Source organism: Chelonoidis abingdonii, chromosome 1 (genome assembly GCF_003597395.2).
Source record: "Chelonoidis abingdonii isolate Lonesome George chromosome 1, CheloAbing_2.0, whole genome shotgun sequence".
Lineage (NCBI taxonomy): Eukaryota > Metazoa > Chordata > Testudines > Testudinidae > Chelonoidis > Chelonoidis abingdonii.
In genome coordinates, this window is record NC_133769.1 from 132,679,620 (window position 1) to 132,694,666 (window position 15,047).

The window sequence follows — 15,047 nt, forward strand, 5'->3', positions numbered from 1 at the left end:
TATACATTCTGCTGTTTAATCTCTAAAGGCACAATCCCCTTCCAGAGAATTCAGGAAGATCTGAAACAATAGTTTGTGCAGGAAGGATCTTGCAGGTGGTAACAATGTATTTGTGCAAAGAGACAAAATAAAAGAAAGGTCATCACATCTCCGGAGGGAGCCAGGTGCTCTATGGCTTTTCAAAAAGTATTGAAAAATGTCTGATGACTGAATACAGAGCTGAGGGCTAAGACTAATTGCTGCCTGTGTCAACCAGCTGGAGATTTAACCTCATTCAAAGATAATAGCACTTTGAAGTCTCCATGCTTGAAAAGTGGGGATGCAAATAAACTAAAGTAAAAATGGGGGCTGGAGATTAATGTCGTTCTAGTTCTTGCAAGTGAAAGAAGGAACTTTGTGACTGAATTGGAGGTGAAATTGAACTGTCAGATGCTGTTGTGAAAGGGCTTGTGGGAGGAGAGAAGATCCCATAGTGCTAGTGAACTGATCATATTTTTCAAGTGCCTTTTACAACAGCAGGCAGAATCCTTCTCCAATCCCAGGGGAGATAGCAGTGCTACAACAGAGTATTAGGACTGCTCAGGGCCGGTGCAAGGATATTTTGCACTCTAGGCGAAACTTCCATCTTGCGCGCCCTCCCCCGAAAAAAATCACATACATTATACACAATACACGGTCACAGAGTAACATGTTATAATTTAGAATTTATGTTTCCATGCTTTAAGTTTAGCAAATTTAGAAACAAGTTCCTCCAAGTCAATGCTGTGAGCAATGTCATGTTCTAGTGACAAGGTAGATAGCCCAACAAATCTTTGTTGCAACATTGATGTTCGCATGTATGTTTTTATCAACTTGAGCTTCGAGAAGCTTCGCTCACCACTGGCCACAGAAACTGGGAGAGTCAAGAGAATGCGAAGAGCAATAACTGTATTAGAGACACTATCTGTCAGCTGGGGGTCAGGGCTGTGGGGGGGATGGGGTCGAGGGGGTTTCCAGCTCAGGAGGACTGGGCTCAGGGCTGGGGGTCAGGGCTGGGGGGAGGATGGGGCCAGGGGGGTGCCTGAGGGCACTGGGGCAGCTCAGCTCTACAGGCTGCTGTTCTCTCCAGCTGTCCAGGCACAAGGGGAGCAGGAGCAGGGACCAGCCAAGGACCAAGGGGGCAGGAGCACAGGCACCTTAGGGCGACCTGTGGGGAGGCACTTGCTTACCTTGCCCAATGCATGAGCGTTGGGGTCCTCTTTCTTCCTCCGCTCCACCAGACCACCACTGAGGCTCTTTTCTTCTCCGTGCCCGTCACTGGGGCTGACATGGAGGCTGAGCCAGGGGGCAGCCGCCGCTTTTCTCCAGAAGCGAAGCCCTGGTGTCGTGCCGCCGTCGCAGGGCCTCTGCCATGTGCCCTAAGCAGAGCTGCGCAGCTCTGCCCAGCCGCCGGCACCCCCGTCGGCAACGAGAAAAATTGCATAGGCTGGAGCCCCTGCTCTGGGAGAAGAAGGGATTCTGAGCCTCTGCCTGCAGCTCAGGGATTCGCCTGGGTCAGCGCGCCGCGGGCAGCCCGAACCTCTGGGTGCAGTTGTGGTGCCCTGACCCAGGGGGTGCCCTGGGCTGCCGGGCTGCCGCGGCGGCCCTGACCCACGGGGCGCCCTGGGCTGCCGGGCTGCCGCGGCAGTGCCCTGACCCGGGGGTGCCCTGGGCAGCCACTGGCAGCTCAGACTACCTCTCCAGCAGCAGCAGCTGCTCAACCATTTAAAAATTTGGGGGGGACCACTTTTTGGCACCCCCAAATCTTGGCTCCCTAGGCAACCACCTAGTTCGCCTAAATGGTTGCATTGGCCCTGGGGCTACTCTTCCCCCCGGAATTGGAGAATAATCGCTAATGGCTCAGATACCTCCTCAGGCAACTCCTACTCAGGAGATATCTGAGCCATTAGCGATTATTTTTGAAAAGTCATGGAAGACGGGAGAGATTCCAGAGGACTGGAAAAGGGCAAATATAGCACAATCCAGGGAATTACAGACCAATCAGTTTCACTTCAGTACACAGAAAGACAATGGAGCAAATAATTAAGCAATCAGTTTGCAAACATCTAGAAGATAATAAGGTGATAAGTAACAGCATGGATTTGTCAAGAACAAATTGTGTCAAACCAACCTAATAACTTTCTTTGACAGGGTAGCAAGTCTTGTGGAGAGGGGAAGTGGTAGAACTGATATAACTTGACTTTAGTAAGGCTTTTGATACTGTTTTGCATGACCGTCTCATAAACAAACTACCATAGACTCATAGACTCATAGGTCAGAAGGGACCAATATGATCATCTAGTCTGACCTCCTGCACAAAGCAGGCCACAGAACCCTACCCATCCACTTCTATACAACCCTAACCTATGTCCGAATTATTGAAGTCTTCAAATTGTGGTTTGAAGACCTCAAGCTGCAGAAATTCCACAGCAAGCGACCCATGCCCTATGCTGCAGAAGAAGGCGAAAAACCTCCAGGGCCTCTGCCCTGGAGGAAAATCCTTCCCGACCCCAAATATGGCGATCAGCTAAACCCTGAACATCTGGGCAAGACTCACCAGCCAGCACTCAGGAAAGAATTCTCTGCAGTAACTCAGATCCCATCCCATCCAACATCCCATCACAGACCATTGAGGTGGGTGCATATAACTGGTTGGAAAACCGTTCCCAGAGAATAGTTATCAGTGGTTCACCATCAGGCTGTAAGGGCATAACGAGTGAGGTCCTGCAGGTATCAGTTCTGGGTCTAGTTCTGTTCAATATCTTCATCAGTGATTTAGATAATGGCATAGAGAGTACAATTCTAAAATGTGTGGACAATACCAAGCTTGGAGAGGTTGCAGTGCTTTGGCGTTCTCAACCAAAGGTACACATACCGTGGGGGTACTCAAGAGATCTTTCGGGGGTATATCAACTCGTCTAGCTTTTTGCCTAGTTTTACAACAGGCTACATAAAAAAGCACTAGCCAAGTCAGTAAAAAATATAATTTCATACAGACAGTGACTTGTTTGTACTGCTCTATATACTACACACTGAAATATAAGTACAATATTTATATTCCAATTGATTAGTTTTATAATTAGATGGTAAGAATGAGAACGTAAGCAATTTTTCAGTAACAGTGTGCTGTGACACTTGTATTTTTGTCTGATTTTGTAAGCAAGTCCTTTTTAAGTGAGGTGAAACTTGGGGTACGGAAGACAAATCAGACTCCTGAAAGAGGTACAGTAGTCTGGAAAGGTTGAGAGTCACTGACCTAGAGCTAGACAGGTGTTTGTCCAGTCTGTTCTTAAAAACTTCCAATGATGGAGATTCCACAACCTCCATTAGTAACTTGTTCCAGTGCTTAACTAGCCTTATAGTTAGAAAGTTTTCCTAATATTTAACCCAATGTTTTTGTTCTCTCTCTCTCTCTCTTTCATTATAACTTTTTGAGAGTTTTTCCTCTTATTTTCTGTTTGTTCAGAGATCCACATTATAATTGGCTGAATAGTGTAAAAAAAAAAAGATATGCAAATGTACATGGTGAGTTCGTTCTGATGTTACTCATGAGGTCACATTATGAGTTTTCAGATTGCTGGTGGACTCTATTATAGTTATTAAAATGATTGTGAATCCTGATAGCTTCACAGAATTTAACCCACATGAATATTTAAGGAGAAATTCATCTCAGAAGTTTATTCTTTATTGGGATGCAGCTCTGTTTGCTCTTTGTTCGTCATTTAAAAACTTTCAATCATCCAATCAGGGAGCAGAGGTAATAACATGTGACTTCAGTTATTAATCACACAGTACAAATAGCAAAGAAATGAAGTGAACCATTCACAGACATTTTTACAGGCTGAAATTTGTTCTCAGAAGCTATTTGGTGAATATTGACAGATAACAAATACATCTATAAAAATGGGGATCATTTCATGAACAGAAGAAAGGGTATCCATTGTGTAATTCAGGGGTTCTCAGACTTCATTGCACCGTGATCCCCTTCTGACAACAAAAAATACTACATGACCCTACAAGGAGGGACTGAAGCCTGAGCTCCGCTGTTGCACGGCTGGGTCCAGAGGAAGAGGGGGAAACCAAAGAGCTTCAGCCCCAGGTGTGGGGCCTATAACCTGAGTACCATCACCCAACGGTGAAGCCTTTGGCTTCGTCTTCAGCCCCCGGCCCCAGCAAGTCTAATGCCAGCCCTGGCAACCCCATTAAAACAGGGTCGTGACCCACAGTTTGAGACCCACAGATAATTTATTCAGAGTTAATAGTTCAATCTGCATGTTTGTTTCCTTGCTTTCCTTTGAGAACAGTTTATTGATATTTTTATGATTATTTCAGGGTTACACCAGAGACATACACTATAATACTGGATTGATTTCTGAAATCTTTACTCAGGCAGAACTCACATTGGCTTCAAAATTTATGCTATAAGATCTTGATCCTGCCATGAGATCTGTGTGGGCACAACCCTATGCCCATGTGGAACCCCAGTGAAGTCAGAGAGGGGGCCTCCAGGCAGGTGCAGGAGTTCATGACACAGATGTAGTTGTAAGGTCAGGAGCTAAGAGTGAAATTCACCTTTCTGCACAGAGCTTCCGCCACGGGTGTAAACTTCACCCTGACTGACTTGAATGGGAGTTTTTCCTGAACAGTGACAAGTTTTTGGGGAGAGAGGAGGGCAGAGCGCGTGGAAGACTAGAAACAACACTTTCTTACAAGTATTTTTCATGAAAATCATAAAAATCTTTGATTACGTATTTTAAGAGGTTCCATGTTTTACTTTTTTCTCTTAGATGTCACAGTCCTGTTTGTATTGCTTTAGATGGCAGTGACACCTTGTCGTACTGGCCACTCAAGCAGCATCTACAAAGTTTTACTAAACATTCAGTCAGGCGGTGCTTGTAGATCACAATAAAAAAAAACAGTGACAGTTTTAATCATGATCCGCAGTGTCTTGTCTTCTGCTTTGGTTTCTGAGAGACTATAGGTCTGATTCTCAAAGTGCAGTACATGAGTAGCTCCCATTGAAGCCAGTGGCTGTAGAGTCAGAACGTCCATGTAACAAATGCATCAGCTGGTTTGTCAAAACCCTGATGTATGAATTTTGGTGTAATATTTGCAGTATGTGAAGCTATCAATGAGTGTTAGGAATTTTGAGGGCATCAGACATGTTTTACGACAGGTTGGCAACCTATGGCACGCGTGCAAACAGGTGGCACACGAGCCGATTTTTGATGGCATGTGGGGCGGGCTGAGCTGCTTAGTCCGCTGCCGCTCTAGGGTTCCCACTGCTGGTCCCTTACCAGCTGGGGTCCCGCCGCCGGTCCCACTCAGCACCCGCTGAGTGAAGGTCTGCCAGGCTGGCAGCAGTCTGAGACCCCAGATGGCAAGGAGCTGGTGATGGAAACCCCAGAGCGGCGGCGGGCTGAGCTGCTCAGGCCGCCACTGCTCTGGGGTTCCTGCTGCTGGCCACTTCCCTGCTGAGGTCACACTCAGCACCCGCTGCTGGCCTGGGGGAAGGGACCCCAGCTGGCAGGAGCCAGTGGTGGAAACCTCAGAGCTCTGGCAGTCAGCCCCCTACTGCTCTGGGGTTCTGGCTGCTGGCCCCTTGCGACCCGGGGTCCCCGCAGCCCCACTCACCTTGCTTCCAGTTGGTTTCAGCTCAGGCCCCCTGCCAGACAGAGTCCAGGCTTCCAGCCCTGCTCAGCCCTACCAGCCGCCAGCTCCATTCACCTCAACTGCGGATCACAGGTTCCAGCCACTGACCTCCTGCCAGCCAGTTATCAACTTATAACTCAGAAGCCTATGTGCAGCTTAAAGTATCTAAATAGGTGCCACCAGACATTGGAAAACTCAGCAAGGATCACACTAAACTAATAAGATCTGTGTTTAATTTTAAATAAAGCTTCTGAAACATTTTGAAAACCTTGTTTACTTTACATATAACAGTAGTTTGGGTTATATATTATAGACTTAGAGAGAGACCTTCTAAAAAACGTTCAAATGTATTACTGGCACGCGAAGCCTTAAATTAGTGTATGCATGAAGACTTGGCACACCACTGCTGAAAGGTTGCCGACCCCCGTTCTACGAGATGCTCTGCACCACGTAGAGCAGGGCCCTTGTTTAGAATCTGTAAACCTTTGCTCCCTCAGGACAGGGTCTATGGCAGTGTGTGGAGTACGGACATTGCACGCCTAACTGACATGGGAATAAATGACAGTGTAAATGATGAGGCACTGCCTAGATGAACAAAGTAGCGAGCCCTGCATTACTGATTCCCAGGGTATATATCTTACATGGCTTTCTACACACCCAAGCCCTGTCTGGCGGGGGTGGGGGGGCAGTGTGGAAAGGCTCCAGCAGTGGAGAGCTACACTTTCCAGTGTGGATGCAGCATATTGCTACGTGCACCCCACACACCACTGCAAGTGTAGACAAAGTCTTAGAAAGCACAAAGGATGCCACTTGAGTATGGGCGGGGCTAGTCTGTGCAGTCGCAGCTTCGCTGCTGTTATTACTGAAGCTAGTTAGAATCAAAGCTAGCTCAGGTAGGTCTGCAAGTCCTGCAGTCACACCTCCCAGTTGCAGTAGATATACATACCCTTAGACTGTATGCTCCTGGTGGCAGTCTTGTTTTGTGTTTGGACAAGTGCCCAGCACAAAGGGACTCTGGTCTATGATTGGGCTCCCCATATGCTACTGCAATACAAATAATAACCATCATAAACCAATGTAATACAGCATGTGTGCTTTTGGCATTTAATGCAATCAGAATACCTGATGGCTCTCTGTCCTGGCGAGCAATTTGAGCTTGAGATGTTCGGAGACAATATTGATCTTCCATTTTGCTCTTTCTTTCAGGGGGTTCACGAATCTAAAGGAGTGACTGAAGACTATTTGAAACTGGAATCCCTGATACAGAAGGTGGTTTCCCCTTACTTGGGCACATATGGTCTGTATTCCAGTGATGGACCCTTCACACACTCCTCTTGTATTTTGGGTAAGAATAACAGGGGCTTGTAAAATGTCATTGATTTGACATAGTGCAGACAGTGAGCCAGAAAGCTTTGTAAGTACCTCACACTGATGCCCATAAAACAGGTGATTGTCGATGCCAGAAAAACAGGGACATATTGTTTCCTTTATGGTGTGCTGGGGGCACAGAAAATTACAGCTAAGCCTGACCAAGCCTCCTCCAGCTTTTGAAACTCTGAAATAAAATTTGTAATAAAAGAAGTTTTATGTTCTATGGCTTGTGTTATGCAAGAGGTTGGACTAAATTATCACAATGGGCCCTTCTGACCTTAAAATCTGTGAATGTTTACATCTCTCTCTATACCACTTCCAGTGAGAAGAATTGAACTCAGGGTGCATTATGGACAATGTGAGGTAGAAGGAGAGAGGATGTGCAGATACAAGAAGTGCATGCAGCAATCACTGTGCCTAAATGTAGCCATTTCTGGAGTGGAGCATTGTGCCTTTTTATCAATACCCAGCAACTTCATACAACTGTTTAGTATAGAAAATGATGGTGAAGGATGATCAAAAGCACTCAATGTCTTCCATAGAAGGTTCCAGCTAATATCAGCAGAGGTGGACTTGGGCCAATACTGAATGCTATTCCATTTGAGTAGTTTATACTGTTGAAACTATAGGGAAATACACAGGCACGGCAAGTCAGAATGGAAAAGTAGTAATTGTACCCATAATTTTAAAAACAAGTAATTTGCTATCCAGTTTGGATATACTTTAAATTGTGCATTTTCTGGGCAATTGCTTTACTCCATTTTCTCATATGAAATTGTCGAGAGGGTAGTTCATGCTTTTCACATGAAGCTGAACTGAAAGTGGAATGTGTTGCAACAGGCATTTAAAGAAACAGATCAATTTTATGTGAGTCAGTCTAGGCTGGTTATCTTCAGAAAACGATGATTCAAAGGAACCATTTTGTATTCATCACTGCTATTAAAGGAACATGAAACAATGTGATTATTGGGTCTGCTCATTACACCAAGCCCCTAGGGTGCCAGTAGCATGCCCCGTGATCCTGGCTTGGACCCAAGCACTGTAGGTGCTTCAGCAGTTAGGCCTCATTGGTACTAGTTCTGGTGAGGCCCCAAAACCACTCAGACACATGGCTAAGGTCCAGGGTATTTTTCTAGGCCTGGCAGAAAAGGGAAAGGTGGCAGATATCTTAGGTACAGAGCCTTAAACAGTTCAAAGTGAGCAATGATTGTATCTCTCCTTGGGGCCCTTTTGCACAGGCTGCCTCCCCAGCCACTGCTGTTTCAGCTTCCCTGCAGCACCTCACTAGCCATACAGCTGCCACTTCCAATCAGAACTGGACCACTTCCTTATCTGACCTGGAGGAAGGGGATGTGCAATGGAGAGAGGGCTGAGGGAAGCTGTAATCTCTTGCTGAGGGGATCCATCATAGTGCCCCAGATTTGACATCGTTTGAACATCAGCTTTTACAAAACACAAGAACAATAGAAATATTCCCACAAAAAATGTAATACAATTCCAATGAAAGAGTTTTTAAAATAAATAAATATTCCACTACTCTATTTGAAACCCAAACATTGAAGCACTAAGGCCTTATCTACACTGGCTGAGTCATCTGCTGGAACTGAACCCAGGTTCAATGGATTTAAAAGCATAAGTGTCTACTGTCTTTGAGCTAATAGACCTGGACCTGGTCTCTGTACTAAATCAGAGCCACCGTAAGCCTTTATTTATGCCTAGCTGCCAAAAGCCCCATGGGCACATTCTGGTAGGTGAGGAATCATTAGTGCATAGTTTCTCTTTGCTGCAGCCGTAGCCCCATACGCTGAGATGGTGAAGTGACAGGAGCAGCAAGGCAATCGTTTGAAGACCAGATGCAGTAGCTGTATGATTGTTCCTGCTCAAAGCATCCTGAGTAGTAGCCAGGATCTGGCCCATAACTAGGAGAACAGTGGAACCTCTGGAAGGATGCTTAATAATTATTTCAATCTTGTATGAATGTTTCATGAAAACGGCACAGTTCCAACAGGTTCTTAGGTAATGCCAGTAATATAAAATTACTGCCACCTAGTGGTCATTGAATGAAAATGGAGCTGTGGATTAACTGAATTCTAGCAACTAGCTGTAAAAATCTAGAATACTGTGAAACCGAGTTCAGATTTCTTATCTCAGTCATGAGATAGGTTCTGATATTATTTTGGGTCACACAGCACCATGGCAGTACGTGTAATCTCAAATTAAGTTTTTAAACCAAGATTTTTCAAAGTGATTACACATTTGGGGTGCCTTAAATCAGGGGTTCTCAAACTGGGGGCAGGGACCCCTCAGGGGGTCGCGAGTTGTCAGCCTCCACCCTAAACCCTGCTTTGCCTCCTGCATTATAATGGTGTTATAAATTAAAAACACTTTTTAATATATTTAAGGGGGGTTGCACTCAGAGGCTTGCTATGTCAAAGGGGTCACCAGTACAGAAGTTTGAGAAACGCTTCCTTAAAGGGACTTGATTTTTTCAGAGAACAGGTGACTGGTGTATAACTGCTCTGGATGGATTTTATATCATTAAATAGCTTACTTATAGTTAGCAGCACCATCTTCTCAAAGCACGTTTTTGCTCATCTTGGAGGAGTTCGTTTGGTGAAAGAACAAGCTCAATTAAACCAAAGGAGAGCTCAGCCGCAGCAGACACAAGAGAAAAAGCTGGGTCTCAGATCCTCACAGTAAACTTTGACTCCAATCCTCTCTTCTCCCTACATGTGGGGAACTTCCAGTCACATCCATAGCCATGCACGTCTAAGAACAGAATTTCACTCCTCGTTTGTCATTAAATAAAAGCACTGTCACAAACTCTGGCAATTTTATCACAAGTCACACAGTCTTTGGCATTCTTCTTAAATCCCTAGTGCTTGGAATCATGTGAATACTAGAGAATCTCAGCTTTATTTTTTTAAGCAAGTTACTAGCCCTCATGGTTGTGGAATAAAGCTTGAAGATATGATCCATAAAGGTTCAAAAACTAGAAGGTAAATAAAAAGAATCCAACACTGATTCTTTTAAAAAGCTTATGATTTTTGTGCCATTCTCATGTTTTTAGGGCCCTGATTCATTATTTTTGAATGCTTGAGGTTGGCAGTGCTATTAAAGACATAGACTTCAGAGATTTTAATTGAGATTTGTGTTTGTTTACAGAGAAGCGGTTCTTCAGACGTTCCAAATCAGGTGACATCCTTGCCAAGAACCCCGTGGTGAGATCAAAAAGCTACAATAACCCACTGCTGACCCCGGTAGCTGAGTATGAAACAGAGGGTATTGCAGCCAATGGAACTGGCATCCGAAGGCACTCCGTTTCTGAAATGACCTCATGCATGGAGCTACAAGGGTACTCCAATCTCACAACCATCATGGACAATGGTTCCAAAAGCTCTATGACAACCACGAAGAGCTCACTCTCAGGAGAACAAGAAAGGCCCAGTGCCAGTTCAGTGCAATGTTCCAGCAAACTCAATGCAGTTGAGCAACAGCAAGGACTCTTTCACACCATGGGTGATCAAAACAAGGCTTTTGAGCTGGCCAGGGACCCTGCCTTGATTCCAGTCCCTTCTTCCAGCCCCGAGAATATAGTGGACCAGATTTTGGAGTCAATTGACTCTGATTCTGAAGGAATTTTCATAGATTTTGGCCGAGGTTGTTCAAATTCATCAGCGTACAACGTGGATGTGAGCAGACAGAGCATCATGTGATGGACAGGAGACAAATCCTTGGTTTTATTATTATATAGAAGTAACTGGTATGTTCGGCAACACAGCAGGGAATAGATATACATACAGAGCCAAAACCTCAGCAGGTATAAATCATCAGTATTAAAAATCAGTGGAGCTATAGTGATTTACATCACCTGGAGATATGACCCCTAATTTTTTTTTTAAACCACCAACCTATTTTCTTTCCATCATTCTGCAGTAAGATTTCTTACTGTCTTTGTAAGATTGAGGATTGTTTGTTTTTTGCTGAATGGAAAAGAGTCTAATAGAAAGCTGTTAGTGCAGCTGGATATGTTCATTTACTAACATAGTCCATTGTATGGCTGTGTTCACCTTTATTTTTAGTTGTCTTGAAAGATTCCTGTAAAAGTGCAGGCTGCTCTTTGAACAACACGATCTTGGCTGGAAAAAAAACCTTTTTTTAAAAAAAAAAGAACAAACCAACAATGATGTGGTCATAAATGTAGCAGAATACAATGATTTATAGTGACACTTTTTTTTGTCCTTTTCTTAGTATGTCTTGTATGCACTCCTCTAACTGCAATGAGTTAGGATTATTAAGAAAAAAAGTAAAATAAACAACAATGTACTACATAATGTGATGCAGTGCCTGGCATCTAAGTTTTGTTTCACAGCCAATACAGTGTTTAGGTGAGAGAGATGTCCTAAAACTGGGTTTTAGGACTGTGTTAATTTGCTTTTAATGTGACACTTCCAAGAATTTTGTGCACTGTAAACTCTTGGACAACTCTCCATTCTATGGTGAGGTCCCAGCAGAACACAAGTTACATGTTTCCTGTGTAAATAAAGTTATGGGCTTTCAATGGAAATCTTAATTATTTATCAGAGACCTTAAAGGAATACTATGAAGCAGGTATTGTAATTAGGTATTGACATGTAAAGGATTAGCATATGAACCAGCAGCCCTTCTGAGTATGCATAGTCCCTTCTCATACCAGTAGTCTCAGGGAGTAAGTGGAGTTAATCTGTTGAGATGTGTAAAAATGATTTCAGGATCAAGCCCCCAGAACAGTGCAAAGGAGTTTGGCCACTTGACATCCAGTAACATTAATGTGCACTGTTCAGTTACATGCCAGTGTCACCTAGGGTTTTGACCTGATGTTTTAAAGTAAATGTGGAGCCCATTACAGTTGCCACATTACAATTATCTGGAGGAGTGAAGTCCTATAATTAACCATAGAACATCATTGATATCCAAGCAGCATTTGTGAAAGCTTCCCTCAGTACTTCATCATCATGCCTTAGTTCTGGCTCAGGAGACACCTGCACAGTTGCTTAGTCTCTTACTACTATGGATGGTCTGTCAAGGCTGAGGTATATTTGTAGGGAGGTGCTCTAGAAGCTTGCAGTGCCACTGGCCACGCTGCTTTTTCTATAAGTAAAAAGGACTTTTCACTTGCATTAAATCTATTTAAAAGGGGGGGAAGGCATTTTTTCCCTAGACACCGCTGTTACTAGCTGTCATAGGGTGGGATGTCTCTTTAAGGTAGTCAGGTTTAGCCTTAACTGTAACCAATGAGCCACCTCCCAAATGATGGGCCTGAGACCAGCTGGTAGCCTGCAGGTCACCTGGCCTTTAGATGAAAGGCCAACAAGCCACTGAGTTGAGAGTGAGACCTGCAGGGAGTAGATAAGTTCTTGGAGGAAAAGCTGCCTCAGTGGAAGGAACTTGGTTTGATTTATGTTGAACTGTTTTTGATATGGAGACATAAAACTCAACCCTGAAGCGAGAAGAGATTGAAATCCTGCTGTTCTTGGGAGTGTCATCTGATGTACTGGCTGGTGAGTTAGCCCCACTGGTGTACAGCAGCAAAACTTGGTCTGTGGGTCTATTATGATTGTGGTTGATGCATGACAAGGAAAGACCCCAACTTAAGTCTAAACTCCCATTGTTAGCAGGGCTGACAGTTAAATATTTGTATTTACTTACAAGCTGTGTACATTTGCTATGGGAAAACACTGACATACAATAAACATGGAACCCCATGATAGTGTTTTGGTAGAAACACTTCTCAGTAGAGAATCATGTTTTACATTTGTTCAGTGCTGGTCAAAATACACAGCTTTTTCCAAGCTTAGGGTCACTCAGATACTCAAATGCAGAACTGGGATATGCCAATGACCAAGCTAGTTACATATGATAACTGAGCTCTGTATCTCTCTAAAGCTAGAGTTCCCCTGGAGTTTCACTACCCCGGAAGCAGGACTTAAGTACCACTGGGATGATGTGCTTGAGTTCAGCAGGGCCAGAGTGGGGCAATGATGCATCTCTGCAGGATGAGTACCTTTTGCTGAATGATACTGCGAGTGGCATGGACTTTCAGGTTCACACCTGTCTCTCCCTCATGTGAAGATGAGCACTCTATGTGGGGAGGAGGAGGGGAACGTTGGTTTTTGGGATCAGTACTGAACCAGCCTGCACTTGGAGCCCCACAAGCTGAGCAAGAACCTATGTTCTAATGTACAGCCAGCCCAAATGCTTTGTAAATTGACTGACCTTGAGATCATTGTAGCTTAAGTATGACCTTTTTTCCCCTTCCTTCCCACTGACAGATCATTTCAAAGAGAAAGCAGGGAATGCATCTAGTATCTTATTGGAGGGTGAAGAAGGGAAATCAGAGACTTTTTAAAAAGAAAAGCTGAGCTGAATTTTGAAAAGTGAGGGCAGGTGACAGGGAAAGCAGCAGAGGCCAACTAAGTGCCACCTTGTTAGAGGATATTTACAAAGAAATGGTTTCTAACTTTGTAAATGCTACTACAGCACAGCGTTTCTAGCACTGCATACTCTGTTAGGTCATAAATAGTCTTCTGACACACACGCTCAACTCACCAGCAAAATATAGTGTCTGTCTGTCCCGCCCCCTGCTTTTTCTGTTTTGAATGTTGCATTTCCTACACCTTTTTCTCTATACACTGACTCCTGCCCAAAAAGAAGCACAAAAGTCTGAGGAGGAATGGTCCCATGTACCCAAGTGGAGCTAAGATAGAAATTGGACAGGTGGGGCTCTATGAAGGCATTGATACACAATTTAAAGTCCTATTAAAGTTGGCTGACGTGTAGAAGAATGTTAGGGTGTGGAACCCCACACAAGCAGAAAGAACTGGTGGAATAGCTTGAGAACCAAAGCTGATCTGTGTGGTAATGTTAGTAGTGCCCTCTAGTGCAATCAGACTGAACATTATTCACCCAATTCTAAAATCAGGGCTTTTTTGCCCAATAATAACCTAAGAACTATTTTCATTATTCAACCAGCTCTTGGCAACTGGTAGGGTTTTAGGGTAAGCAATTCCACTAAAACAAGGGCACTCACTGGAGAGGCCTAAAAATAAACTTGGAAATGCACCAGCTGTGCACCTTTACACAGACCCTTAAGTAGTTACCCCAGGCAGAGCTGAGAGAGATCTCCGGTCTCCTGCTAAAGATCTGACTTAGAACTTCCATGCTTTGCCAGGGACAATATCACTGAAGAACCAGGAAAGATCATTTTCTTGTTTGAAATAAAGGACAAATCACTGAAATAAAAGTATCACTCAGTTTAAGGAGTTGCCCGTTGTTTTGCAATGCAAATGAGTATTCAAAATCCCTCCATCCAGTTACTACTAGACACATGCTTCTACCTGATTATATAACCTCTAGTAGTGGTTAAACTCTGCTAGAAAAAACTCTTCTTGGTTCTTTAACTAAGCTTGTTTAACATCAGCTGCTCCCCAGTCCAAAAAAAGCTGAAAATGGCCTTTGTTTGAAACTCCCCCTATCAAATCCCATATGCTGGAAACATATCACATAACTCAGTACTAGTCGCTTATACAAACTTTTCCTTACTGATTTTGCAGGTAAAGAACCATGCCTTCCACAAAATGGCTACTCAGCTGCTAGACTACAGTTCCCAAAATGCTATAAGGCTTAAGGTGAAAGTTCACACTACCCTCCCCAGGTATAAGAAATTCTAACTTGTAGGTTTGTGTGGTAGCTGTGTTAATCTCTTTTAAAGAAAGCTCCATACTACATGTAGGATCCCCAAGGCAAGTAGTTGCTTCCAATACTGTTGTTTAAAGCAAACCTACGATTTGCAAATACAATGTTGCCAGCCCCAAACATTCAAAAATCATGAACCAGGCCTCCCGAAATCAGGCAATTGGCTTAAAAGTCATGAGATTTTCAAATGCTAACAAATATGTGGCTCTCTTTATGTGCTTTCTGAGCCTTTAGGATACGCTTGCTTCCTGTTTTCCTGCATTTTCACCCTG

General features: G+C 44.0%; 1 protein-coding gene across 3 annotated transcripts in view; it reads left to right on the plus strand.

Moving 5' to 3' along the window:
* Positions 1-11,196, plus strand: part of PRR5 (proline rich 5) — a 147,243-nt gene extending 136,047 nt beyond the window's left edge. For all 3 annotated transcript variants that reach the window (XM_032804774.2, XM_032804776.2, XM_032804775.2), the window contains exons 9-10: positions 6,877-7,015; positions 10,207-11,196. In XM_032804774.2, the coding sequence (XP_032660665.1) occupies positions 6,877-7,015; positions 10,207-10,757 (690 nt within the window). In that variant the 3' untranslated portion in view covers positions 10,758-11,196. The remainder of the gene's footprint in view (positions 1-6,876; positions 7,016-10,206) is intronic.
* The last annotated feature ends 3,851 nt before the right edge of the window (positions 11,197-15,047 follow it).